The sequence below is a fragment of the Coregonus clupeaformis genome, chromosome 4 (assembly GCF_020615455.1).
Source record: "Coregonus clupeaformis isolate EN_2021a chromosome 4, ASM2061545v1, whole genome shotgun sequence".
Lineage (NCBI taxonomy): Eukaryota > Metazoa > Chordata > Actinopteri > Salmoniformes > Salmonidae > Coregonus > Coregonus clupeaformis.
In genome coordinates, this window is record NC_059195.1 from 16,596,241 (window position 1) to 16,622,660 (window position 26,420).

Here is a 26,420-nt window from a genome sequence, read left to right on the forward strand (position 1 = left end):
TGAGAAACAGGATTCTCTGGTCTGATGAAACCAAGATTGAACTCTTTGGCCTGAATGCCAAGCGTTCATGTCTGGAGGAAACCTGGCACCATCCCTACGGTGAAGCATGGTGGTGGCAGCATCATGCTGTGGGGATGTTTTTCAGCGGCAGGGACTGGGAGACTAGTCAGGATCGAGGCAAAGATGAACAGAGCAAAGTACAGAGAGATTCTTGATGAAAACATGCTCCAGAGCGCTCAGGACCTCAGACTGGGGCGAAGGTTCACCTTCCCATAGGACAACGACCCTAAGCACACAGCCAAGACAACACAGGAGTGGCTTCGAGACAAATCTCTGAATGTCCTTGAGTGGCCCAGCCAGAGCCCGGACATGAACCCGATCTAACATCTCTGGAGAGACCGGAAAATAGCTGTGCAGCAACGCTCCCCATCCAACCTGACAGAGCTTGAGAGGATCTGCAGAGAAGAAAGGGAGAAACTCCCCAAATACAGGTGTGCCAAGCTTGTAGCGTCATACCCAAGAAGACTCTAGGCTGTAATTGCTGCCATAGGTGCTTCAACAAAGTACTGAGTAAAGGGTCTGAATACTTATGTAAATGTGATATTTCCAATTAAAAAAATATATAAATTAGCAAACATTTCAAAAATACTGTTTTTGAATTGTGTGTAGATTGTAAAAAAAAAAAAATAAGTCGGTAACCTAACAAAATGTGGAAAAAGTCAAGGGGTCTGAATACTTTCTGAAGGCTTTTCCAACACTCTGGAAAGAGTTCCCACATATGCTGAGCACTTGTTGGCTGCTTTTCCTTCACTCTGCTGTCCGACTCATACCAAACCATCTCAATTGGGTTGAGGTCAGGGGATTGTGGAGGCCAGGTCATCTGATGCAGCACTCCATCACTCTCCTTCTTGGTAAATAGCCCTTACACAGCCTGGAGGTGTTGGGTCATTGTCCTGTTGAAAAACAAATGATAGTCCCACTAAGCCCAAACCAGATGGGATGGCGTATCGCTGCAGAATGCTGTGGTAGCCATGCTGTTTAAGTGTACCTTGAATTCTAAATAAATTACAGTGTCACCAGCAAAGCACCCCACACCATAACACCTCCTCCTCCATACTTTATGGTGGGAACCACACATGCGGAGATCATCCGTTCACCCACACCACGTCTCACAAAGACACGGTGGTTGGAACCAAAAATGTTTCTTTGCCCAAGCAGGTCTCTTCCTATTATTGGTGTCCTTTAGTAGTGGTTTCTTTGCAGCAATTCGACCATGAAGGCCTGATTCACACAGTCTCCTCTGAACAGTTGATGTTGAGATGTGTCGGTTACTTGAACTCTGTGAAGCATTTATTTGGGCTGCAATCGGAGGTGCAGTTAACTCTAATGAACTTATCCTCTGCAGCAGAGGTAACTCTTGGTCTTCCATTCCTGTGGCGGTCCTCATGAGGCAGTTTCATCATAGCGCTTGATGGTTTTTGTGACTGCACTTGAAGAAACTTTAAAAGTTCTTGAAATGTTCAGTCAATCTGGAAAATGTCAAGAACTTCGAAAGTTTCTTCAAGTGCAGTCGCAAAAACCATCAAACGCTATGATGAAACTCGCTCTCATGAGGACCACCACAGGAAAGGAAGACCCAGAGTTACCTCTGCTGCAGAGGATAAGTTCATTTGTTAACTGCACCTCAGAAATTGCAGCCCAAATAAATGCTTCACAGAGTTCAAGTAACAGACTTCTTGGTCAAATTGCTGCAAAGAAACCACTACTACAGTATACCAATAAGAAGAAGAGACTTGCTTGGGCCAAGAAACACAAGCAATGGACATTAGACTGGTGGAAATCTGTCCTTTGGTCTGATGAGTCCAAATTTGAGATTTTTGGTTCCAACCGCCGTGTCTTTGTGAGATGCAGAGTAGGTGAATGGATGATCTCTGCATGTGTGGTTCCCACCGTGAAGCATGGAGGAGGTGGTGTGATGGTGCTTTGCTGGTGACACTGTCAGTGATTTATTTAGAATTCAAGGCACACTTAACCAGCATGGCTACCATAGCATTCTGCAGCGATACGCCATCCCATCTGGTTTGCGCTAAGTGGTCCTATCATTTGTTTTTCAACAGGACAATGACCCAAAACACACCTCCAGGCTGTGTAAGGGCTATTTGACCAAGAAGGAGGGTGATGGAGTGCTGCTTCAGATGACCTTGCCTCCACAATCACCCAACCTCAACCCAATTGAGATGATTTGGGATGAGTTGGACCGCAGAGTGAAGGAAAAGCAGCCAACAAGTGCTCAGCATTTGTGGGAACTCCTTCAAGACTGTTGGAAAAGCATTCCTCATGAAGAGGGTTGAGAGAATGCCAAGAGTGTGCAAAGCTGTCATCAAGGCAAAGGGTGGCTACTTTGAAGAATCTAAAATCTATTTTCATTTGTTTAACACTTTTTTGGTTACTACGTGATTCCATGTGTTATTTCATAGTTTTGATGTCTTCACTATTATTCTACAATGTAGAAAATAGTAAAAAATAAAGAAAAACCCTTGAATGAGTAGGTGTGTCCAAACTTTTGACTGGTTCTGTATATACACACGCACTGCTTTCCCTTTGTCTGCAAACGCGAAAGAGCAAGGGAAGAGTGAAAATCAAATTGCAAACATAAATCAACCTCCCACATCTGATCTCTGATATAACATGACATGACATGTCTCTTATGTGGGAACATAACAAACCAAGGTGCCACCGCTTGCTCCTCTGTAATAACTTTAGATGGGTCCCGCCCTGGGAGAACCTGTTATGTCCCCTTTATATTTCAATTCACTGCACCTGAATGGTTGATTGATTGCAGAAGGAGAATAACCTGCAATAGAGATGTCCAATAATTTTCCAATAAAGATATCCAATTATATTACACATTACAATAGAGATGTCCAATAACATTAAAGAGGAGTCTGGATGTGTCTTTTGCTAAACATGGTTCTTTTCTATCACAATAACCCCAATAGGTCCATTTGAGTGCACTAAAGCAACACTTGTCATTGTAACATGTTATCAAGCAATCCTTTTGAAATATCTTTGTATGCTCCCTGCTGACTAGATGTCAACAGCCTTGCATCAATCTGAGCCACATTCTCTCCTAATTTCCCCAGCACTATAACCTACTACAGGCAGGTTCACTGGGGGACTGGGCTCTCCTGATTTGCATGGCAGAGTTCTAGGGGAGTAATTGGGCTTCTGTAAGCATCACTGTGTGGTCTGGTCTGGTCTGGTCTGGAGGGAGTCATGGGGTCCCAGTCCCACAGCACAGCCCCTCACTCTGACAACATCATGGAGGCCTGTAAACTGTCCAACAGCACAGCGACCAGTCCCAACACGAAGTCAGAAATCAGATGTCAGCAACCACTATTCACAATAAAATTAAGCCCATCTCTCACCCGTCAGTTCAGCTTCTACTGTAGCTATATATTCACATCATTACAGAAAAATACATGGTCTGGTCTCCAATAGTGAAATGACACCCCTGGTGGACACGAGTGGATTGAATCAATCTAAATCAGAGCTGGTCAAGTATTCAGAGGTTTTACTTGTTACAACTGAAGTGGATGAAAAACGAATTAATCTGGAGACCTTGATTTTGCGACAATGTGCGAAAGAGTCTAGAGATGGCTATTCATCACAGTGCTCTGGACAAGTAGGCAATGCAGAGGCAAAGAGGTTTTAAATTGAAAACCATAACGCTCATTAGCTCAACACTCAGCATAAAGGGGAATCAGAAGTTGCATTAGCCACAAGAGGGTGCCTGAACAAAATTACATCTGTAAATTGATTAGACTAAATAGAGTAACTGATATTGTATAAATGCATATTCCGCCCAGATGAACTCCACACTGTGCTTAAAAGTATAATTGATCTGTTAAGTCAGGATGCAGTTAACAGTAGGAATTCATTATGTTTAATACTGTAGTTTACCAAAACATTGAGAAAATAATTATTGTACATTGTCCCAATAAGTACAATAGTAGCTACTGGTACAATAATCATCCCAGTGCAATAATTATTGCACATAATACATTGTCCCAATAACAGTAGAACATGTGAATCTGAAATTACACTTTAGGATAGCATCAATGAATAGGTCAACCCAATTGATCAATGTACAAAAAACATTTCATTTATTTAAGTATGAAGTGCTTCAAAACCAACATATCTTCAGGAAAAAGCTAGAGATAACAGATATGAGGGAAAAAAATAATCACTATCTGTTATTCTCTATATCAAAAGGAGGCATGTTCTGCACAGCCAGCCCGTACAGATGGTGTTCCTATCACCTGTAAATGATTACCCATCACTAAATCTCACACAGCGTGATTACACACATGGGACACAGAGTGGGCCTTCCCCAGCCAGCCAGCTGCACCGCGCAGCTCAACCTCTACTGTACATCTAGGACCATCAGTGGGAAGAGGAGAAGGAGATGGGGCCATGGTGGGGGTTGTGCTACAGGGGGTAGGCAGGGCCGCCATTAGGCCCCCTGGATCAGGCCTGTGCTAGCCTCTCGATGACTCTCCTGTACTCGGCCAGCACCTCCTGGTAGCTTTTCTCCAGCTCCTCCTGCTGCAGCGCCGTGTCCATCTGACTGATGTGGGACGCCAGCTCCTCTGGCCGCAGACACTTCATCATCTTGGTCAGCTCCCGCTGGTTCTTCTAAGCACACAATAAAGACATACACTGGTTAACGCACTGCGTTTGTGTAAAATCCCCATGCTAGTTTCCCCAAAACTTTGCATTATTAGCTTGTGTTAGCCATGTTTTTTTATTGGAGCAAAACAGAAAATGCTGTATGGTATTTTGCGAATGCATCTGTTAAGTTTTGATTGCAATTAGCAGCAGGGAATCTTACATAATGCACGTTTAACTGACAAGACCAAGTTAATATTGTTCCTTCTCTAGGTCCTCAGATTGCAGACCTGACTGCATCTCATTAATGTCTTAAAACCAAATAGTCAGAGGGGAGGCAAAGGATTCTGTAATTGAGTCCGCAGGAGTGCTGAAAGCTTCTGGACATGGACCAAGAGTCCTCACTCATGTATTTTGTGGCCAGTGCAAAAAAGTTTGTGTACACACACTTTCTCTCACGCTCTTGGGAATCGGGGAAGAGAAGTTGAGCAGAGACGTGAAATCATCCACACATTCACAGAAAGGAGGACACTGCCATTCAGCTAACTACAAACCAAACCTCCCCAAAAACAAATCAGCCTGCTGCATCTGGCCGCCAGATCTCTCCACTCCACAGCCAGTCTCCCAAGGAATTCCTACTTCCTTTTTCACCACAGACCTTTTTCCTCCGCAGATATTGGCCTTTTTTAAGACATGTGGTTACACTGCTGACAGCAATCCTCTAATGCAGGGATCATGAAGGAGTATACTTTTTAATTTATTTATTTGTATGAAAATGTATGCACTCACTACTGTAAGTCGCTCTGGATAAGAGCGTCTGCTAAATGACTAAAATGTAAAATCATCAACTAGACTCAGCAGCGGGCAGTTTCTTTCTTCAGCGGACAGTCGTGAGGCCGGAACATAATCACAAATCATTTGTAGACTGCAAATTGACCTCAAGAAGCCCAAACAGATATAACAGTTGACTAAAACATAATTTCAAACCTTGCTTACATTTGTATATGATCACGCATCTCTCTATTATGCGTGGTAATAATTCGAAACAGATTTCCAAAAATAAAATCACTTGGAGCTGATTTAGTGGTGTTTTTTTTACAGTCTTTTATGTCCAACAATAAAAAATACATTAAAATAAAGACATGCGGGGAGGGGGGCAAATATAAACACCCACGGGCCAAATTCGGCACGCGGGCCACCAGTTGTAGAACCTGCTGTAATGGCTGATATGCTCGGTTTCAATGAGACACTCAAAAATGACATGTCATGGAACATACATAATATGTAAATCAATATTATCCTGTAAATACAAAATTAGTAACAGTTTGTATAATCAAATTTCAAAAAGCACAGTAAGAGTGCTGATATAAAACTTGTGCTATTTGGCAAGCAGATTCTCTAACTGCTTGAATATGTGCTGTTAGCAACCTACTTCTACCTAAATTACTCCCCCCTCCTAATGACATGCAAATCCTGCATAATGACACTGCTCTGAATGGAATTGAATCCTGGGGTAACAATACTGTGGAGGCCTGCCGTGCTCCATTGTATCGCCAATAATAAGCCTTTGGTACTCCAGACATTTTCCTGCACCTGGGGAATAATCGGTCTCCTTATTCTAGACAAAGTCATGCAACATAAGTTACAAGACACAACAAGAAGTACAGTATCTCACAAAGGTGAGTACACCCCTCACATTTTTGTAAATATTTGAGTATATCTTTTCATGTGACAACAGTGAAGAAATTACACTTTGCTACAATGTAAAGTAGTGAGTGTACAGCTTGTATAACAGTGTACATTTGCTGTCCCCTTAAAATAACTTACACACAGCCATTAATGTCTAAACCGCTAGCAACAAAAGTGAGTACACCCCTAAGTGAAAATGTCCAAATTGGGCCCAAAGTGTCAATATTTTGTGTGGCCACCATAATTTTCCAGCACTGCCTTAACCCTCTTGGGCATGGAGTTCACCAGAGCTTCACAGGTTGCCACTGGAGTCCTCTTCCACTCCTCCATGACAACATCACGGAGCTGGTGGATGTTAGAGACCTTGCACTCCTCCACCTCCCGTTTGAGGATGCCCCACATATGCTCAATATGGTTTAGGTCTGGAGACATGCTTGGCCAGTCCATCACCTTTACCCTCAGCTTCTTTAGCAAGGCAGTGGTCGTCTTGGAGGTGTGTTTGGGGTCGTTATCTTGTTGGAATACTGCCCTGTGGCCCAGTCTCCGAAGGGAGGGGATCATGCTCTGCTTCAGTATGTCACAGTACATGTTGGCATTCATGGTTCCCTCAATAAACTGTAGCTCCCCAGTGCCGGCAGCACTCATGCAGCCCCAGACCATGACACACCCACCACCATGCTTGACTGTAGGCAAGACACACTTGTCTTTGTACCCCTCAACCGGTTGCCGCCACACACGCTTGACACCATCTGAACCAAATACGTTAATCTTGGTCTCATCAGACCACAGGACATGGTTCCAGTAATCCATGTCCTTAGTCTGCTTGTCTTCAGCAAACTGTTTGCAGGATTTCTTGTGCATCATCTTTAGAAGAGGCTTCCTTCTGGGACGACAGCCATGCAGACCAATTTGTGCGGCGTATGGTCTGAGCACTGACAGGCTGACCCCCCACCCCTTCAACCTCTGCAGCAATGCTGGAAGCACTCATACGTCTATTTCCCAAAGACAACCTCTGGATATGACGCTGAGCACGTGCACTCAACTTCTTTGGTCGACCATGGTGAGGCCTGTTCTGAGTGGAACCTGTCCTGTTAAACCGCTGTATGGTCTTGGCCACTGTGCTGCAGCTCAGTTTCAGGGTCTTGGCAATCTTCTTATAGCCCAGGCCATCTTGATGTAGAGCAACAATTCTTTTTTTCAGATCCTCAGAGAGTTCTTTGCCACGAGGTGCCATGTTGAACTTCCAGTGACCAGTATGAGGGAGTGTGAGAGCGATGACACCAAATTTAACACACCTACTCCCCATTCACACCTGAGACCTTGTAACACTAACGAGTCACATGACACCGGGGAGGGAAAATGGCTAATTGCGCCCAATTTGGACATTTTCACTTAGGGGTGTACTCACTTTTATTGCCAGCGGTTTAGACATTAATGGCTGTGTGTTGTGTTATTTTGAGGGGACAGCAAATGTGCACTGTTATACAAGCTGTACACTCACTACTTTACATTGTAGCAAAGTGTCATTCCTTCAGTGTTGTCACATGAAAAGATATACTCAAATATTTACAAAAATGTGAGGGGTGTACTCACTTGTGAGATACTGTAGCTCTAAGCGGATAAAGTGCGTGTCATATTCTTGGCCTCATTCTTGGCCATTTCTAAACCATGCTAATGCATTGTGGGTAGTCATTAGTTGTCAAACACTTTAAACACTTGGAAAAGTGTGGTATAATCAGTTAATGCATCGATTCCACGCCAGTTGAGGATATTTTTGGTATCTCAGATTGTTCTGGCAATTCTCACATAGGAACTTCATTGGGAGGAAGGATGTTTGAAATGCTTTTTACATTTGTATCACAAACCATTTCTTTGAAAATCATGATGAAAGTGGCCATTTTAGACCTATACATGCCTCCTGTATGACTCTATGATCCATGAACCGTACATGATACAGACAACATCTTGGTTTCTTTATACTCCTTATAGTGTGCTGATTCTGAAAGACAAATGTTCACATTCATTTATTCAACATTCAAAATATTAATATCTCATAACAACCCTTTTAGATTTAGTTAATTTTAAGACATTGTTTGGAACAATATATAAGTACATCAAATTTCCAGAGTGGGCTTTGCTAATTCTGAAGTTATGATACATTTTATGAGCACTACCAACACAGTGAATGGGAAAATGGATTCAAAGGGAACTCCCTGTGCTGATGATTTGCTGATATGCAATCCTAAAGGAGGGCTGTGATTGGTTAATGACCTACACCAGGGGTATTCAACTCTTACCCTATGACGTCCAGAGCCTGCTGGTTCTCTCTTCTACCTGATAATTAATTGCACACACCTGGTGTCCCAGGTCTAAATCAGTCCCTGATTAGAGGGGAATAATGAAAAAATGCAGTGGAACTGACTTCAAGCTCCAGAGTTGAGTTTGAAGGACCTATAATGTCAATTTCTATATATAAAATGGACCATATCATTAAAAGTACCAGAGAGCCCACTCTGAAAATGTGATGTGTTTGAAGAGTATACTTTTCCAAACAATGTCTAAAAATAAGCAAAATCAAAAAAGGGTAGTTGAGATATTCATATTTTTTATGCTGAATATATTAATGTGAAAATGTGTCTTTCAGAATCTAGACATACTCCATAACTTAGAGCACACTATAAGCAGTATAATGACAGCAAGATGTTGTCTGTATCATGTATCGTTCACAGGTCATAAGGTCATACAGGAGGCATGTATAGGTCTAAAAAGGGCCTAAAATGGCCACTTTCATCAAAAACATCAAAAAATTGGTTTGTGATACAAATGTAAATAGCATTTCAAACATCCTTCCTCCCAATTAAGTTCCTATGTGAGATTTACCAGAACAATCAGATAGTATAAATATTTTCTGCTCCCGCTGGTGTGGAATCGCCTTATTATCAAATTAAATCAACTCTGAATTAATCCCAGGTTGTATAGTGCGACTAACAGCCATTCACCACTGATGAAGTCCATAGGGAAATACACAGCCATTACACAGTAGACAAAACCTGCTAATTCCATTTGACTAGAAACTAGAGCACAAGGCGGACACTGCAGGAGGATGGAGGAATGCATTTCACTGGAGAAGCTCCGGTCCTTTCTTTTGAATATACCTTGGTGGGGGCAAATAGCCTCTTTTTGACTTCCAGACGGTAATCTCTTGCTTTCGTCTCATCGCTCATGTCCGTCACCCTCAGTCGCAGGATTTCATACACTCGTCTTGCGTGTTTCTGTAGGGGCAAAAACAGGACAGGGCCATTAGTACCTTTAAGAAACCATACAGTCTGTCTCCACAATCATCTAGAAAAGACTGAGCCAATTTCTTAGTTCGCTTGAGGTTTGGTTGAGCTAGTCAGGACCTCCTTGTACAATGCTGAGGTGACTGAAGCCTCATGGAAGAGCCATGGCGGAGTGAGAAACAACAATTTGGTCTCGCGACACCATGGGCATTAGGGCTGGGACGATACCAGTATCGCAATATTTTTTCCATGGCAAAAATGAAAACATGACGCAGAATAAGTGCAGTAAGATAAGTGAGTGCCCACCCCTTTAGATGAAATGGTACATTTTCCCTCTAGGACTGGAGAGCCATGGGTTAATGACTGAATTTGTCCAATAAGGGTTTTGTGAAAAGAAAAAAGCCTTAAGATCCTTTGAAAGTACAGTAATCAAATGTATCCTCCTCTGGGCTTTATGGCTAAAGCTGCTGTTGACCTTGTTTATCTTTAACTTCTCCCTGGCCTCTGTGGCCATGTCATCACTGAAGCCCAGCGGAAGCTTGTCTGTGGAGAATGACGGCAGTGTTTGGCAGAGCTTGACCAGAACGTAGTCTCTCAGCTTCACGTAGTTCTCTGAGGGGTCTTCAGCTGACAAGAACATCAGAAAACAAGACATTACACACAAGCTTGGGATTCCATTTAAAATAAATATATATTACATACAATTACATCAAATGTTAGGTATTCTCAAACTGTTCACCTCTACCACCCCAACACATCCAAGGCTAAAGTTTTCAATACAGGCATATATTCAGGTCCCATGGATTCCTGACACAGTCAAATAATTACACCATTGTCAAAGTATGATTGTGGGTGCATGTGTCAAGCACAGTTCTGCTAAAGCTGCTTGCATTTACATTTTATCTAGCTCCCACTGCGGTTTTGGAAAAATTCAGTACAGAGCAACATGGAGAGGATTTAAAGCCACATGGAATAAGAAGACCTACTTCCAGCAGGAGCTGTCCATTCAAAGACCACATTCAAAGTAGAGGGGAAAATAGACAGGAAAAAAGGGGGTGCCCCTCTGGACAGGAGAGCGGAGATGCTACTCTGTTATTCAGGGACTGCAGATGTAAATTAGCTGTCAGCTACATCTGGTGCAACGCATCACTTCTCATCTCGGAGACTTACGTTTTGTTGTACATTGTCCCTGGCAAATAAACTTAAATAAAAATAAATTCATTACATTTTCCTATGTAAATCAATTATTTGTGTGTAACTGCTTTGTATTTAACCACGTAAATACATGTATGAAATTGTATGTGTGAAACTCTAGCACAGTTATAGCCTCCTTCCCAAACTGAAACATCATAAGATAAACTCATTTTGTGTTGGTTACATTGACACATACACACACACCTGTAATGTCCTGTACTTTAGGCAGATTGCAGTAGAACCTGTGCACTGCCTCCAGCAGCTGGGCTCCATGACCCTCTCCTTGGAACGGCGGCAGGATCAGCATTTGGCTGTTCAGAAGGACACCAGGCCAACACACACAAAGACATGAAAGAACAGCCTTGCTGACCTCTGCCAGAACTATCAAACCCGTCGCCATTCACAGAAAAAAGGCAACCTTGTATATGACTGATCAGATCTCGATGTTAAGATAATCATCTGAGAAAGAAAGAATGAAAAAGCAAACTTTCATAATTTATGATATCATGGAATAATGTACAGTGCCTTCAGAAAGTATTCACACCCCTTGACTTTTTCCACATTTTGTTCTGTTACAGCCTGAATTTAAAATAGATTAAATTGAGATTTTCTTGTCACTGGCCTACACACAATACCCCATAATGTCAAAGTGGAATTATGTTTTTTGAATTTTTCACAAATTAATTAAAAATGAAAAATGGTACTGTCTTGAGTCAATAAATATTCAACCCCTTTGTTATGGCAAGCCTAAATAAGTTCAGGAGTAAACATGTGCTTAAGAAGTCACATGATAAGTTGCATGGACTCACTCTGTGTGCAATAATAGTGTTTAACAAGATTTCTGAATGACTACTTCATCTCTGTACCCCACACATACAATTATCTGTAAAGGTCCCTCAGTCGAGCAGTGAATTTCAAACACATATTCAACCACAAAGACCAGGAAGGTTTTCCAATGCCTCGCAAAGAAGGGCACTTATTTGTAAAAATAAAAAAAGCAGACATTGAATATCCCTTTTAGCATGGTGAAGTTATTAATGACACTTTGGATGGTGTATCAATACACCCAGTCACTACAAAGATACAGGCGTTCTTCCTAACTCAGTTGCCGGAGAGGAAGGAAACAGCTCAGGGATTTCACCATGAGGCCAATGGTGACTTTAAAACAGTTAAAGAGTTTAATGGCTGTGGTAGGATCAACAACATTGTAGTTACTCCACAATACTAACCTAACTGACAGATTGAAAAGAAGGAAGCTTGTACAGAATAAAACATATTCAAAAACATTCATCCTGTTTGCAACAAGGCACTAAAGTAATACCGCAAAGAATGTGGCAAAGCAATTAACTTTTTGTCCTGAATACAAAGTGTTATGTTCGGGGCAAATCCAATACAACACATTACTGAGTAATGTGTTATTTTCAAGCAGAGTGGTGGCTGCCTCATGTTATGGGTATGCTTGGAGAGTTTTTCAGGATAAAAAAGGAACGGAATGCAGCTAAGCACAGGCAAAATCCTAGAGGAAAACCTGGTTCAGTCTGCTTTCCACCAGACACTGGGAAATTAAATCACATTTCAGCAGGACAATAACCTAAAACACAAGGCCAAATCTACACTGGTGTTGCTTACCAAGAAGACAGTGAATGTTCCAGAGTGGCCGAGTTACAGTTTAGACTTAAATCTATTTGAAAATCTATGGCAAGACCTGTAAACGGTTGTCTAGCAATGATCAACAAACAATTTGACAGAGGTTAAAGAATTTTGAAAAGAATAATGTGCAAATGTTGCACAATCCAGGTGTGGAAAGCTCTTAGAGACTTACCCAGAAAGACTCACAGCTGTAATCGCTGCCAAAGGTGCTACAAAGTACTGACTCAGGGGTGTGAATAATTATGTAAATGAGATCCTGTATTTCATTTTCAATACATTTGCTACAATTTCTAAAAACATGTTTTCACTGTCATTATGGGGTATTGTGTGTAGATAGATGAGAATAAATCCATTTAATCCATTTTGAATTCAGGCTGTAACACAAAATGTGGAATAAGTCAAGGGGTATGAATACTTTCTGAAGGCACTGTACTAATGAATTGAAATTGAGGGAGCTCTTTTCACGTGATTATAAGAAACGTAACAAATTGTTATGTCATGTCCATCAAGACATCAAACAAAATGCTTATTTACAGGCAAAGCTTTTTTGTTGTTGAAGATACTGATAATTTTGGCTCCCATATGAGTCAGAGCGGGGTTGGATGGTTGGATACATAAGCCAGTAATTTGGGATTTTTGTAAGACTAGGGAAACAGAAATATATAATTTTCCTCTCCTTTTTTGTACAAAAGAATGGGAAGGCACGTGCTCCCCTAGCAATTACCTTACACGTGGTCGGGTTTTGTCTGGATACACATAGTAATTATAAACTGACATGTAGCCAACAGTTGCGAAGAGAGTCTCCCCATCCTTATCGTACTTCTCAAATCTGCAGATAAAACACAAAGGCAAGCAGGTCAATTACAGGCACACTCCCATGCCTCGTCCATTTTCTCCTCTCCATTCTCTGGGCCCCTTTTTCAGTGTCAGCATGCTGGAGCAGCCAGACCCGTCCCGATCCGTACACCTGCTACAACCTGAATACGTTAAGCACTTAATTGGAGGACTGCAACTTAGAAGAGGAGAAGAGGGGTAGAAAGGGGATTGAGGCCCTCCACATCACTTCAGTCCATTTACCCATTGTCACTATAAATAGGTGCCAGGATAAAGAAAACACTGGCAGAGGCTCTTTTAACTGTTTGAGATGTCATTCAGTGTTTCAAAAGACAACCATGTTCAATTCAGCTCTTGCCCTGAATTTTTTTTATGAAAAGGGTTTTCAACACAAAGGTGCCTCTTGCCAGATCAACAATTCTCCAATAACCAGGGAAAATAAAATCAAACTGGCCTGGTAATTGGTCGCGAGCACCTCAAAGGAGCCCATTGTTTCTGAATGAGTCAATGAATTGGTTTGTGGAGCGTGACGTTGGTTAAGGAGGGCACCACTCACACGAGAAAGAAGTCCCAACGATCGTCGTCCACGTCGATGAAGCTGGCCGTCTCAATGAACCACACGAGGAAGGTCTGCAGGCGCTCATGGTAGTCTCTGAATCCCGGCCACGACACGTCCACCTAGAGAACACAGCACACAGAGAAGGTCTGAGGACAGTCTAAGTAATGAAAAATAAGCAGAGCACCCTCATACTGAAATAATCTGCAAGTCATACAGGTGACATGGAAAGCACAGTTATCTGTATATAATTACATATAGTACTGTATACTGTAGGAACAAGGACTAGAAAGTGAACCTTGTGAATCTGGTAGGTAAGGTTTTCTCCCGCCTCCACATTGTGAATGTGGTATGTGTGAAGCAGGGTGCCGAAGGGTTTGAAGTTGGCCTCCTTCTCCAACAATGAGATGAAGTCGTCCGTGTTGCAGCTGAACCCAGCAGGGATGATCTCCCGGATCTTCCCTTCAACATCATCAGGCTGCAGGGAGGAAAGAACAGGGTTTACGGGCAGCATCTTGTATGAGGGAAAGTAGCCTTGTATTTACAGTTGAAGTCAGAAGTTTACATACAGTGGGGGAAAAAAGTATTTAGTCAAATCAAATCAAATTTTATTGGCCACATGCGCCGAATACAACAGGTGCAGACATTAAAGTGAAATGCTTACTTACAGCCCTTAACCAACAGTGCATTTATTTTTAACAAAAAAGTAAAAATAAAAACAACAAAAAAAGTGTTGAGAAAAAAAGAGCAGAAGTAAAATAAAATAACAGTAGGGAGGCTATATATACAGGGGGGTACCGGTGCAGAGTCAATGTGCGGGGGCACCGGCTAGTTGAGGTAGTTGAAGTAATATGTACATGTGGGTAGAGTTAAAGTGACTATGCATAAATAATTAACAGAGTAGCAGCAGCGTAAAAGGATGGGGTGGGGGGGCAGTGCAAATAGTCTGGGTAGCCATGATTAGCTGTTCAGGAGTCTTATGGCTTGGGGGTAGAAGCTGTTGAGAAGTCTTTTGGACCTAGACTTGGCACTCCGGTACCGCTTGCCGTGCGTTAGCAGAGAGAACAGTCTATGACTAGGGTGGCTGGAGTCTTTGACAATTTTGAGGGCCTTCCTCTGACACCGCCTGGTATAGAGGTCCTGGATGGCAGGAAGCTTGGCCCCAGTGAGGTACTGGGCCGTACGCACTACCCTATGTAGTGCCTTGCGGTCGGAGGCCAAGCAGTTGCCATACCATGCGGTGATGCAACCAGTCAGGATGCTCTCGATGGTGCAGCTGTAGAATTTTTTGAGGATCTGAGGACCCATGCCAAATCTTTTCAGTCTCCTGAGGGGGAATAGGCTTTGTCGTGCCCTCTTCACGACTGTCTTGGTGTGTTTGGACCATGATAGTTCGTTGGTGATGTGGACACCAAGGAACTTGAAGCTCTCAACCTGTTCCACTACAGCCCCGTCGATGAGAATGGGGGGCGTGCTCAGTCCTCTTTTTTTTCCTGTAGTCCACAATCATCTCCTTTGTCTTGGTCACGTTGAGGGATAGGTTGTTGTCCTGGCACCACACGGCCAGGTCTCTGACCTCCTCCCTATAGGCTGTCTCATCGTTGTCGGTGATCAGGCCTACCACTGTTGTGTCGTCTGCAAACTTAATGATGGTGTTGGAGTCGTGCCTGGCCATGCAGTCATGGGTGAACAGGGAGTACAGGAGGGGACTGAGCACTCACCCCTGAGGGGCCCCCGTGTTGAGGATCAGTGTGGCAGATGTGTTGTTACCTACCCTTACCACCTGGGGGCGGCCTGTCAGGAAGTCCAGGATCCAGTTGCAGAGGGAGGTGTTTAGTCCCAGGATCCTTAGCTTAGTGATGAGCTTTGAGGGCACTATGGTGTTGAATGGTGAGCTGTAGTCAATGAATAACATTCTCACGTAGGTGTTCCTCTTGTCCAGGTGGGAAAGGGCAGTGTTGAGTGCAATAGAGATTGCATCATCTGTGGATCTGTTGGGGCGGTATGCAAATTGGAGTGGGTCTAGGGTTTCTGGGATAATGCTGTTGATGTGAGCCATGACCAGCCTTTCAAAGCACTTCATGGCTACAGACGTCAGTGCTACGGGTCGGTAGTCATTTAGGCAGGTTATCTTAAGAGTCCTTGGGCACGGGGACTATGGTGGTCTGCTTGAAACATGTTGGTATTACAGACTCAGTCAGGGACATGTTGAAAATGTCAGTGAAGACACTTGCCAGTTAGTCAGCACATGCTCGGAGTACACGTCCTGGTAATCCGTCTGGCCCTGCGGCCTTGTGAATGTTGACCTGCTTAAAAGTCTTACTCACATCGGCTACGGAGAGCATGATCACATAGTCATCCGGAACAGCTGGTGCTCTCATGCATGCTTCAGTGTTGCTTGCCTCGAAGCGAGCATAGAAGTGGTTTAGCTCGTCTGGTAGGCTTGTGTCACTGGGCAGCTCGCGGCTGTGCTTCCCTTTGTAGTCTGTAATAGTTTTCAAGCCCTGCCACATCCGACGAGCGTCAGAGCCAGTGTAGTACGATTCAATCTTAGTCCTGTATTGACTCTTTGCCTGTTTGATGGTTCGTCGGAGGGCATAGCGGGATTTCTTATAAGCGTCCGGGTTAGTGTCCCGCTCCTTGAAAGCGGCAGCTCTACCCTTTAGCTCAGTGCAGATGTTTCCTGTAATCCATGGCTTCTGGTTGGGGTATGTACGTACGGTCACTGTGGGGACGACATCATCGATGCACTTATTGATGAAGCCAGTGACTGATGTGGTGTACTCCTCAATGCAATGCCACCAATTGTGCAAGTTCTCCCACTTAAAAAGATGAGAGAGGCCTGTAATTTTCATCATAGGTACACGTCAACTATGACCGACAAAATGAGGAAAAGAAATCCAGATATTCACATAGTAGGATTTTTTATGAATTTATTTGCAAATTATGGTGGAAAATAAGTATTTGGTCACCTACAAACAAGCAAGATTTCTGGCTCTCACAGACCTGTAACTTCTTCTTTAAGAGGCTCCTCTGTCCTCCACTCGTTACCTGTATTAATGGCACCTGTTTGAACTTGTTATCAGTATAAAAGACACCTGTCCACAACCTCAAACAGTCACACTCCAAACTCCACTATGGCCAAGACCAAAGAGCTGTCAAAGGACACCAGAAACAAAATTGTAGACCTGCACCAGGCTGGGAAGACTGAATCTGCAATAGGTAAGCAGCTTGGTTTGAAGAAATCAACTGTGGGAGCAATTATTAGGAAATGGAAGACATACAAGAACACTGATAATCTCCCTCGATCTGGTGCTCCACGCAAGATCTCACCCTGTGGGGTCAAAATGATCACAAGAACGGTGAGCAAAAATCCCAGAACCACACGGGGGGACCTAGTGAATGACCTGCAGAGAGCTGGGACCAAAGTAACAAAGCCTACCATCAGTAACACACTACGCCGCCAGGGACTCAAATCCTGCAGTGCCAGACGTGTCCCCCTGCTTAAGCCAGTACATGTCCAGGCCCGTCTGAAGTTTGCTAGAGTGCATTTGGATGATCCAGAAGAGGATTGGGAGAATGTCATATGGTCAGATGAAACCAAAATATAACTTTTTGGTAAAAACTCAACTCGTCGTGTTTGGAGGACAAAGAATGCTGAGTTGCATCCAAAGAACACCATACCTACTGTGAAGCATGGGGGTGGAAACATCATGCTTTGGGGCTGTTTTTCTGCAAAGGGACCAGGACGACTGATCCGTGTAAAGGAAAGAATGAATGGGGCCATGTATCGTGAGATTTTGAGTGAAAACCTCCTTCCATCAGCAAGGGCATTGAAGATGAAACATGGCTGGGTCTTTCAGCATGACAATGATCCCAAACACACCGCCCGGGCAATGAAGGAGTGGCTTCGTAAGAAGCATTTCAAGGTCCTGGAGTGGCCTAGCCAGTCTCCAGATCTCAACCCCATAGAAAATCTTTGGAGGGAGTTGAAAGTTTGTGTTGCCCAGTGACAGCCCCAAAACATCACTGCTCTAGGGGAGATCTGCATGGAGGAATGGGCCAAAATACCAGCAACATGTGTGAAAACCTTGTGAAGACTTACAGAAAACGTTTGACCTGTGTCATTGCCAACAAAGGGTATATAACAAAGTATTGAGAAACTTTTGTTATTGACCAAATACTTATTTTCTACCATATTTGCAAATAAATTCATAAAAAATCCTACAATGTGATTTTCTGGATTTTTCCCCCCTCCTTTTGTCTGTCATAGTTGACGTGTACCTATGATGAAAATTACAGGCCTCTCTCATCTTTTTAAGTGGGAGAACTTTGGTGGCTGACTAAATACTTTTTTCCCCCACTGTACACCTTAGCCAAATACATTTAAACTCTGTTTTTCACAATTCCTGACATTTAATCCTAGTAAAAATTCCCTGTCTTAGGTCAGTTAGGATCACCACTTTTTAAGAATGTGAAATGTCAGAATAATAGTAGTCAGAATGATTTATTTCAGCTTTTATTTCTTTCATCGCATTCCCAGTGGGTCAGAAGTTTACATACACTCGATTAGCATTTGGTAGCATTGCCTTTAAAATGGTTTAACTTGGGTCAAACGTTTCAGGTAGCCTTCCACAAGCTTCCACAAGCTTCCCACAATAAGTTGAGTGAATTTTGGCCCATTCCTCCTGACAGAGCTGGTGTAACTGAGTCAGGTTTGTAGGCCTCCTTGCTCGCACACACTTTTTCAGTTCTGCCCACACATTTTCTATAGGATTGAGGTCAGGGCTTTGTGATGGCCACTCCAATACCTTGACTTTGTTGTCCTTAAGCCATTTTGACACAACTTTGGAAGTATGCTTGGGGTCATTGTCCATTTGGAAGACCCATTTGCAACCAAGCTTTAACTTCCTGACTGGTCTTGAGATGGTGCCTGTTTGGCGCTCTATTTTATAGTCACAGCATGGCACTTGCGGACTGAAATATGCTACACTTTTATAACAGTGACGCTATCAGTCTTCTAAAGGAAATGTAATGACATAATTGTGCATACCAGCATAAGAATTCCGATCAAAAACATGAGCTATGCATGTGAACTTGATGCATACATAATGGTAGCAATTGCATCCAGAAGCAATCAAGACTTATATTCGAGGTGAAATAAGATGAACATGGTGGATCTACAGATTTTAAGCTTCCACATAATTTTCCTTCCTCATGATGCCATCTATTTTGAGAAGTGCACCAGTCCCTCCTGCAGCAAAGCACCCCCACAGCATGATGCTGCCACCCCCGTGCTTCACAGTTGGGATGGTGTTCTTCGGCTTGCAAGCCGACCCCTTTATCCTCCAAACATAACGATGGTCATTATGGCCAAACAGTTCTATTTTTGTTTCATCAGACATTTCTCCAAAAAGAACGATCTTTGCAACCTTTCAGGTTAGGTCGATATAAGACTTATTTTACTGTGGATATAGATACTTTTGTACCCGTTTCCCCCAGCATCTTCACAAGGTCCTTTGCTGTTGTTCTGGGATTGATTTGCACTTTTCGCACCAAAGTACGTTCATCTCTAGGAGACAGAACACATCTCCTTCCTGATCGGTATGACGGCTGCGTGGTCCCATGGTGTTTATACTTGCGTACTATTGTTTGTACAGATGAACGTGGTACCTTCAGGCGTTTGGAAGTTGCTCCCAAGGATGAACCAGACTTGTGGAGGTCTACAATTTTTTGCCTGATTTCTTTTGATTTTCCCATGATGTCAAGCAAAGAGGCACTGAGTTTGAAGGTAGGCCTTGAAATACATCCACAGGTACACCTCCAATTGACTCAAATTATGTCAATTAGCCTATCAGAAGCTTCTAAAGCCATGACATCATTTTCTGGAATTTTCCAAGCTGTTTAAAGGCACAGTCAACTTAGTGTATGTAAACTTCTGACCCACTGGAATTGTGAGTGAATTATTGTTGTGTCATGCACAAAGCAGATGTCCTAACCGACTTGCCAAAACTATAATTTGTTAACAAGATATTTGTGGAGTGGTTGAAAAACAAGTTTTAATGACTCCAACCGAAGTGTATGTAAACTTCTGACTTCAAATGTATATGCATTCAATTGTTCCTTTTCTGTTAAAAAAGTATGCTGATTAGCCAGATAAGTATTTGCTAGTAGGACAACTGCAATCTTATAACCTTTAAAGTCCATCATGCATTTGAAATAAAGGTATTTCTTCAACATTTAGTACAATGTGTTTGCTCTTTGATATAGTTGGATCATATAGATTAAACATGTCGAAGGTCTTTATTACAAAGACCTTACAGAGCCTATCTAGTTTTATGGACTATCTGCTGAAATTGAATAATCAGGAAATCTGTGGACATTATTTATTTTTTCCTCTGCCATGTCTAATCACGAACAAGTACCAAAGAAATAAGTTCCTACTGTTCGGTCATTAGGCTATGCTTCAGCCCTGATTGACAGAGAACACAAGGAATTAAAGTGGAAGAATACATATTTTTGTGCCACAAAAAGGAGAACCATTAGGCAATTAAGACTGTCAGCGGAGCAGAGACGACCGCCCCAGTTCCCAACCCCTTGGTAAAAGAGCACTTAATTGAATACATTTACTACTTACGTTTAAACATGAATATTTGATGAAGTCCCCACAATAACGTATTTCTGCATCTCACTGGGCAATAAAATGTCATGAATTGATCTCAACTTAACAAACCTCGGGCATCCATAATAGAGGCCTCTCGTCTAATCCTGGCGAGCGCAACTCAATCAAATGAATTTGCCAAAGAGCCTGGCAGACAAAGGGCCCCCTCCCCCTGGACTTTTTACTCACTAGAATGTGTGGTTGGTTCAGCTGTGATGTTTGCATTGTATCCATTTCCACAAGGATTGACATGAGAACACTTTGTATTAACTTGCTAAGCAGCCCTTTCACACCATTTACATGTGCGATGGGCATTAGTTATATACCGAGACCCTTTCTGCTTGCCATTGAAAACAGGGAAATGAAGAAGGCCTGAACAAAACGCACTACAAAAGGCTAATACAACACACTGCTAATTCCTCTCCTTTCAGACATCAGCTAATATCCAACTGGAAGTAATGCACCTGCAGCTGAATGCCACTTCACCATTGCAATTGTTCAACTGCATTTCTGAGGAATGAGGATCAGAAATAAAAGGCCATGGACAAACAAGTCATATTGTCCAAGGCACTCTCCTATATACTAGACACTAAATTGCACAATCCTGAATAAAAGAAGACAATAGTTCAGTTTAGATGACGTACAATGCATCTTTAGAAACGTTTTGTTTCATCCGAATGCCTTTTATCTTCGGGATATAATTGATCATGTGTACATATCTTATTTAGAGTAGTGAAAACGTTTTGAAGGTAAAAACCCCCATAAAGAACACTAAATCAGATCACGTTGTCCTTCACAATTCTTGGATTTTGTGATTTTACATGTACCTATAGAGCAAATACATTCAATTAGATCTCTCTCAGGACCCAGAGAGGCACTAACTAGGCCTATTTAGTAGGGCCGGGACGATACCAGTATCGCAATATTGGTTCCATGGTAAAAATGAAAACACGAAGCAGACCAAACGTTTTGGTCCTTTAAAAACCGGCTGTATGGTTTTTTTATTTCACCTTTATTTAACCAGGTAAGCCAGTTGAGAACAAGTTCTCATTTACAACTGCGACCTGGCCAAGATAAAGCAAAGCAGTGCGGTAAAAACAACAACAACACAGAGTTACATATGGAATAAACAAAACGTAACATAGTATGCTATAGCTTAGAAAATAAATACATGTGACTAAATGACAACATAATGATGTTTGTTTCCAACATTTCCCTAAAGAAGTTAAATCCGCTTCGCTTCGCGTTTATTTTGTGTTTTGTTTCCTTGACGTGATACGAGCGAGTATCGCAATACCGTTATCGTCCCGGCCCTACCATTTAACCTAACTGTGTTATTTTGCTAAACGTCCCACTTCAATTTTACTTTTTAATTCATCACTATCTGCTTAATTAAAGTTGTAGATCTACCTAATTATCTTTTATTGGATTTATTTTTCATACAAAAGATATCTCCATTGACAATGATTTTGGCTGACTTAAACGTAAGCTACATATTGCAATAACAATCCAAACATTTGTATATTAACAGCTTTACATTTTAGATCTAGGCTCATATTTGATTTACACATCACTGATGCACGTTTCAGATTTTCACTAGTGATGCCCAGTATGAAACAATGACTGGAACAAAAACGATGTCCGACTGTGTGGAGTCCATCATAGCGTTTGGCTGGTTTAGGGTAAAGGTGATCTCTGACAAGTCTTCCATTAGAGTAGTAGCAGCTGCATGCTGAACTCTTTCCCACAGCGCCCCTCCTCCCTCTCACCAGCTGCACTACACCCAGCCAGTGAGCATGCACTCACAGACAAACACTCTTCAGCTGGAGCCTGAACTCTGCTGCTGCTCTCTAACTCTCTACCTAGCACCAGCTGCACTAAACCCTTAACGAGGTGGACACTAGTGGGTCAACGCTGGCCTGTCTGTCATCCTCACTGGAAATTCTTCCGCTTTTACATCCGAGTACTGTTTAGTATTGGGAACAGAATAGACAGTTTGGGAAATGTTCAACTAAGAAAACAACTACGGAAAAATTTATCAAAAAAATATTTTCACTGATGACTGCTCTGTGTCTATAACAAATATGATATTCCTGCTGCTATTTGTTAATGTATAATGATGTTATGCACTCAATTAGACAATTGCGACATACTTTTAGTGAATCTCCAAGAAAACGTCCAGGTAACAGTTGACATTATCTATCCTACTACACCTAGAAATGTAGAAATGCTGTAACTATATTCTGGTAACAAGTTACCAACATTGTCTTCTTGATATTGTGTAATAATAAAAAACATTCAACTCCATACAATGGCTAAATTCAAATGTAACAAAGTGTTAATGCAATGTTGTTACTGGAGCAATTACAGCTATACTATGTGTAAAGCAAGTGAAGTGTTACTGGCCATTACTTTACTTGGATTTCTTACAATTGAAAGCACTATACAGATTAGCTGATGAACAGGAAAACGTTGTCAGAGGTTCAGAACTGTAATTTGGGATCATTCTGGGGACCAATCTCCCTCCTGACAAAACACACTTATGGGAAACATACCCCAGCAGGACATATTCCACTTCCTGCAGACTATCACAGAGAAATTCAAATCAATGGATGAGCCAAGACCCCTCGAACCAACTCTGATCCTTCCCTTTAGAGAGGGAGGGATAGGATTAGTGTACCAATGGCCCATTGAGCCTATGATAGACTGGGATTAGTCTGACAAAACATGAGATCTCTTACATATCTGCTGCATAATACCACCACTCAGAGGGAGGTTCTGGCTCACTCCAGAAGGCCCACAGAAACCTGCACAAAGCAGCCCACCGAAAAGGCTCCCAAAACAGCTCACCTCGAACTAAAGCAGGTTGGGAAACTGGACAAGCTCCAGAAGAGAAGATATAAGGGTACTGAGGGTGGTTTTTCACCTGACCAGGAAAGACTAAGCTTTCACAAAGACACAGTCTTCCCTGGTCAGGGCATGTGGTTGAGAAACCCTCACAACATAAGAAATGGGGCCCATCTCTGGATGGAATATAGTTTGATAGGACATCTCTTTTTTAGGTAACGGCAGTGTTACTGTGCTCGGCTTAAGTGATAAAAGGCATAATTTCAAACAACTTATTTACCTCCACGCAGTCAAAGTTTTCTGTGACTCTGGCTGAATATTTCACTTTGAAGAGGGTGATCAGGTTCCCGGCACTGTAGTACAGCTGAATCTGAAGGCCTTTGTATCCAAAAGCCACCTCACTGAGGAGGAAATAAATCAATAAAAAAGGGAATAAATAGCTACAGTGAGCTCCAAAAGTATTGGGACAGTGACACATTTTTTGTCTCTGTACTCCAGCACTTTGGATTTGAAATGATACAATGACTATGAGGTTAAAGTGCAGACTGCCAGTTTTAATTTGAGGGTCTTTTCATCCATATCGGGTGAACCTTATCATACGTACCCCCAAGACATGCTAACCTCTCACCATTACAATAACAGGGGAGGTTAGCATTTTTGGGGGGTATGACACATCTGCCACACTGATCCTCAACACGGGGGCCCCTCAGGGGTGCGTGCTCAGTCCCCTCCTGTACTCCCTGTTCACCCATGACTGCATGGCCAGGCACGAATCCAACATCATCATTAAGTTTGCCGACGACTCAACAGTGGTAGGCCTGATCACCGACAACGATGAGACAGCCTATAGGGAGGTCAGAGACCTGGCCGTGTGGTGCCAGGATAACAACCTCTCCCTCAACGTGACCAAGACAAGACAAAGGAGATGATTGTGGACTACAGGAAAAAAAAGAGGACTGAGCACGCCCCCATTCGGGGCTGTAGTGGAACAGGTTGAGAGCTTCAAGTTCCTTGGTGTCCACATCACCAACGAACTATCATGGTCCAAACACACCAAGACAGTCGTGGGATTAGTGAAGAGGGCACGACAAAGCCTATTCCCCCTCAGGAGACTGAAAAGATTTGGCATGGGTCCTCAGATCCTCAACAAAATTCTACAGCTGCACCATCGAGAGCATCCTGACTGGTATCGTCACCGCCTGGTATGGCATCTGTTCGGCCTCCGACCGCAAGGCACTACAGAGGGTAGTGCGTACGGCCCAGTACATCACTGGGGCCAAGCTTCCTGCCATCCAGGACCTCTATACCAGGCGGTGTCAGAGGAAGGCCCTCAAAATTGTCAAAGACTCCAGCCACCCTAGTCATAGACTGTTCTCTCTGCTACCGCACGGCAAGCAGTACCGGAGTGCCAAGTCTAGGGCCAAAAGACTTCTCAACAGCTTCTACCCCCAAGCCATAAGACTCCTGAACAGCTAATCATGGCTACCCAGACTATTTGCACTGCCCCCCCACCCCATCTTTTTACGCTGCTGCTATTCTGTTAATTATTTATGCAGGTCACTTTAACTCTACCCACATGTACATATTACCTCAACTAGCCGGTGCCCCCGCACATTGACTCTGCACCGATACCCCGCTGTATATATAGCCTCCCTACTGTTATTTTATTTTACTTCTGCTCTTTTTTTCTCAACACTTTTTTGTTGTTGTTGTTTTATATTTTACTTTTTTATAAAAAAATAAATGCATTGTTGGTTAAGGGCTGTAAGTAAGCATTTCACTGTAATGTCTACACCTGTTGTATTCGGCGCATGTGGCCAATAAAATTATTTGATTTATGCCTCTTTCTCACTCATCATTATTCATGATTCATTCAGGATTATCTGTAATCATGGTAGCATTAATGTAGGAGTGTTTAGAAACATATTCTATACTTACTTACAAATGAAAAGTGATTACAAAACCCCAATACATTATTAAACATGAATTTTTATTGGGCACAAAATAATCTGAAACACAACCAAAACAAACAGCAAATACATCCAACAAATTTGTAGAGTCACAAGCTTGATGTAGTCATTGCGTGATATGAATATGGGACCAAATACTTAACGTTTGACTACTTTAATAGACATAAGTGAATTTGTCCCAATACTTTTGATCCCCTAAAAATGGGGAGACTACGTACAAAAAGTGCTGTAATTTCTAAACGGTTCACTCGATATGGATGAAAATACCCTCAAATTAAAGCTGACAGTCTGCACTTTAACATCATAGTCATTGTATTTCAAAAAATTTGTCACTGTCCAAATAATTTTGGAGCTCACTGCAGATGAGTTAACTGGATTATGTGAACGCTATCTCAACAGTTTACAGTCGTGCAACCAGCACACAGATTTAGGCCGCATTCCAGATTTTAGACATTGCTGACGCCTGACAGATCTTACAACACCTGGATAGGTATTTTAAGTATCAGCTAACCACATATGTTATAGCAATTTGTCAATCGATGACACAGTCAATAACGTTGCACGCAACCATTGGTTGTTGCGTCGCCTCGCCTTAGCTGTGGAACGCGGCCGTAGAGTTCACATGGAGTTACTGTAATGAGATGCACAGATCTTATTGGCTGAATTAGGATTGATACTCACTCATCACCATACAGCTGGTGGCTGTACTCTGGATGGAATGTCGTGCTTTCATCATCCACCTCTGCGAAACGGACTGAGAGAAATGGTTGTATTTAATTATTTGAGTAAGAGGGTCAAATATTGCATTATGAATATGAAACACTCAAAGCACCATTTACCAAACTGAAAATGTCAGTGCAAGTAGCTACTTTATCTCAACATCCTAAACCAAAAGTAAGAGTTTACACACAAAGCTAAATAAGAAGACGCATGAGACAAACCTAGTGTGACGTCACGAGAGGCTACACAGCTTTCAGCGGGATTGCTCAAGTAGTGCAAGGAGACAAGGTTCAAACAAAACAAGGATTTTATTATAGGTCTTGGGAAATTAACGAAAATATAACAAA

The 26,420-nt window shown here is 42.4% G+C and overlaps 1 protein-coding gene across 5 annotated transcripts in view; it reads right to left on the reverse strand.

The window, feature by feature from the left end:
* Positions 1-4,143: 4,143 nt before the first annotated feature.
* Positions 4,144-26,420, reverse strand: part of LOC121552408 (histone acetyltransferase type B catalytic subunit) — a 34,382-nt gene continuing 12,105 nt past the window's right edge. For 3 of the 5 annotated variants that reach the window (XM_041865347.1, XM_041865330.1, XM_041865355.1), the window contains 9 exons: positions 26,035-26,109; positions 23,664-23,784; positions 14,174-14,353; positions 13,876-13,997; positions 13,210-13,314; positions 11,040-11,146; positions 10,117-10,268; positions 9,516-9,632; positions 4,144-4,698 (listed from right to left, as the gene is read on the reverse strand). In XM_041865347.1, coding sequence (XP_041721281.1) covers positions 4,531-4,698; positions 9,516-9,632; positions 10,117-10,268; positions 11,040-11,146; positions 13,210-13,314; positions 13,876-13,997; positions 14,174-14,353; positions 23,664-23,784; positions 26,035-26,109 — 1,147 coding nt within the window. In that variant the 3' untranslated portion in view covers positions 4,144-4,530. The remainder of the gene's footprint in view (positions 4,699-9,515; positions 9,633-10,116; positions 10,269-11,039; positions 11,147-13,209; positions 13,315-13,875; positions 13,998-14,173; positions 14,354-23,663; positions 23,785-26,034; positions 26,110-26,420) is intronic. The other 2 variants (XM_041865338.1, XM_041865363.1) reach the window with 1 other exon arrangement.